We start from the raw sequence: 972 nt of genomic DNA on the forward strand, positions 1-972 counted from the left end.
TACACACTGGGGCGGTACAGTCGCAGGTGGCACTACACACGGGTGCGGTACAGTCGCAGGTGGCACTACACTGGGGCGGTACAGTCGCAGGTGGCAGTACACATTGGCGCGGTAGTCGCAGGTGGCACTACACACTGGGGCGGTACAGTCGCAGGTGGCAGTACACACTGGGGCGGTACAGTCGCAGGTGGCAGTACACACTGGGGCGGTACAGTCGCAGGTGGCACTACACACCGGGGCGGTACAGTCGCAGGTGGCACTACACACTGGGGCGGTACAGTCGCAGATGGCACTACACACGGGCACGGTACAGTCGCAGGTGGCAGTACACACGGGCGCGGTACAGTCGCAGGTGGCAGTACACACGGGCGCGGTACAGTCGCAGGTGGCAGTACACACGGGCGCGGTACAGTCGCAGGCAGAACTACACACAGGCGCGGTAAAGTCGAGGTATAGTCGCGGGCAGCAGCACACACAGACGCTACCACCCGTTCTGGGCATACTCACAGAGGCTCAGCACCAACAAGCTCAACAACGCGGTCACCGCCGTCGCCATCTCGGAGAGTTTCGGTTGCAATGGGAATGTAGGAACAAACAAGTTGAGAAACCCCGCCCTGTGACGTCCAGGATAGACACCTGCTTCACCTTGAAAGAGACGTACCGCTGATTGGGCGTCATTCTTTAAGTCTTCGTCCTGATTGGACAGTTGTCCTGCCGCTCATAGAGTCTCCCAGGTAAGGCTATGATCCCGCCCTGCAGACCGGCGGCCGGAAACAAGTATATACAGAACGAGGCGGAAACTCCTCAGGTATCGGTGGGTGCAGCCTAATAAAGTGACTCTTCCCTCCGTCCTCTGCCAGGCGGCGGCCAGTAGGCTCACACCACCCTGCACAGGACAGGCTCCAGGTGACTCCTCCCTCCGTCCTCACAGTGCAGGCGGCCAGTAGGGCTCACACCACCCTGCACAGGACG

General features: G+C 60.5%; 1 protein-coding gene across 1 annotated transcript in view; it reads right to left on the reverse strand.

Moving 5' to 3' along the window:
• Positions 1-651, reverse strand: part of F11R (F11 receptor) — a 55,817-nt gene extending 55,166 nt beyond the window's left edge. The window contains exon 1 of the mRNA XM_077256812.1: positions 508-651. Within this exon, the coding sequence (XP_077112927.1) occupies positions 508-556 (49 nt within the window). The 5' untranslated portion in view covers positions 557-651. The remainder of the gene's footprint in view (positions 1-507) is intronic.
• Between the last annotated feature and the right edge of the window lie 321 nt (positions 652-972).

This window comes from Ranitomeya variabilis, chromosome 1 (assembly GCF_051348905.1).
Source record: "Ranitomeya variabilis isolate aRanVar5 chromosome 1, aRanVar5.hap1, whole genome shotgun sequence".
In the NCBI taxonomy this organism is placed as follows: Eukaryota; Metazoa; Chordata; class Amphibia; order Anura; family Dendrobatidae; genus Ranitomeya; species Ranitomeya variabilis.